At 45.6% G+C, this 1,799-nt stretch overlaps 1 protein-coding gene across 1 annotated transcript in view; it reads left to right on the top strand.

The window, feature by feature from the left end:
• Positions 1-934, top strand: part of Sept12 (septin 12) — a 9,891-nt gene extending 8,957 nt beyond the window's left edge. The window contains exons 8-9 of the mRNA XM_005349263.3: positions 491-542; positions 632-934. Of these exons, the coding sequence (XP_005349320.1) occupies positions 491-542; positions 632-836 (257 nt within the window). The 3' untranslated portion in view covers positions 837-934. The remainder of the gene's footprint in view (positions 1-490; positions 543-631) is intronic.
• The last annotated feature ends 865 nt before the right edge of the window (positions 935-1,799 follow it).

Here is a 1,799-nt window from a genome sequence, read left to right as displayed (position 1 = left end):
AAAAAAAAAAAAAAAAAAAAAAAAAAAAAAAAGGAAGGAAGGAAGGAAGAAAGAAAGAAAGAAAAACAAAAACAAAAATTTTGTCTTTGGTGAGGGCTGGGCTCACTAGTTTAGCAACAATCTGTAGGAGCCAGGTCCCAGAGATACAACAATGAGTAAATGAATAGGTGAATCAATGGGGGCTGGAGAGATAGCTCAACAGCTTAAATGCAGTGGCTGCTCTTCCAGAGGTCCTGAGTTCAAGTCCCAGCAACCACATGGTGGCTTACAACCATCTACATCTATAGTGAGATCTGGTACCCTCTTCTGGCCTGCAGGCACACACACAGGCAGAACACTGTATACATAATAAATGAATAGGTGAATGAATGAAGCAGGGAGGAGGAGGTGGGCCATGACAATGGCAGTTCTCAGAAGCCACATAACACGAAGTAGCTGTCTACTCTGGGCTCTCAGAGGACAGAGCCGTGCTAGGCCCCATGTCTTGCAGTGGAGAACATGGCACACTGTGAGTTTCTTCTCTTGAGAGACCTGCTCATCCGGTGAGGTGTGGGGTACCCTGTGTTCGGGTGGCTGAGAGGCGGGATCTGGGACCACTGTGACCTAGGCTGACTTGCCTCCTGTCATTCAGCTCCCATCTCCAGGACCTGAAGGACATTACCCACAATGTGCACTATGAGAACTACCGGGTCCTCAGACTCAATGAGAGCCACCAGCTGCCCCGAGGGCCAGGCTGGGTGAACCTGGCCCCAGCCTCCCCAGTACAGCTGACGTCCCCTGGACCAGGGAAGGTCCGGAAGCGAGTTAACAAGGACTCCAGGGAAGATGAATGCTGAGTGTCATAGCCCCAAGCTTGCTAGGCTTCTCCACTCCTCAGCAGCCAGCCCCCAACACACACCTACGGACTAGAGCATCTACGAGAAGCCGATGTTGCTTTGTACAAAAAGCTGTGCTTTGACAACTAAAGGGTTTGTAAATGAGTCGTCTGAGCCAGTCTGATATAAAGGGTGACTTTGGGGGCTATGGATACGGCTCAGGTGGTAGAATGCCTGACATGCCCAGAATGAATCTCCAGCACCATATAAAGCCAGCAGTGTGCACACCTGCAATCCTAGAAATCGGGAAGAAGAAACAGGATAAGAAATTCAAGGTTTGGTGGTTCCTTGGTCTAGGGGTATGAGTCTCCCTTAGGGTGTGAGAGGTTCCTGGTCATATCAAGATGAGCCCAACTTTTGAGTAATATATTCTAGTTGGAAAGAAGAATCCAATCACGGCAGTGGTGGTTCATATCTTTAATCCCAGCACTCGGGAGGCAGAGGCAGGGGACTCTCTGAGTACAAGACCAGCCTGGTCTACAGATCAAGTTCCAGGACAACCAAGACTACACAGAGAAGCCATATCTTGAAAATACAAAATACAGAACACACAGAGAGACAAGAAAATCAAGGTTATCCTCAACTAGATAGTCCATTTGAAGCATTTTTAGGGTTCATGGAGACCTTTTAGAGGTTCTTGTTCCATCAAACTGCATTAGCCTGGAAACAAAAGCAGAACCTCTTTCCAAAGTAACATATTCTTAGACTCAAATTTTGAAGCCAAGATAACCTTTAAAATATATATGCTGGTTTAGCTTAGCAGCCCCCAGAATCAAATGTTTTCAAGAAGTTAACTCATTAACAGCCAAAATCCAAAAATCAAAAAAAAAAAATCACACACAATAATATATATAATTCAGGCTCTCTGTGTATATTCCATCTTTTTTTTTTTTCTTCGAGACAGGGTTTCTCTGTGGTTTTGGA

This window comes from Microtus ochrogaster, chromosome 7 (genome assembly GCF_000317375.1).
Source record: "Microtus ochrogaster isolate Prairie Vole_2 chromosome 7, MicOch1.0, whole genome shotgun sequence".
In the NCBI taxonomy this organism is placed as follows: domain Eukaryota; kingdom Metazoa; phylum Chordata; class Mammalia; order Rodentia; family Cricetidae; genus Microtus; species Microtus ochrogaster.
Note: the sequence above shows the minus strand (reverse complement) of the source record. Positions and strands in the feature narration are given on the sequence as shown.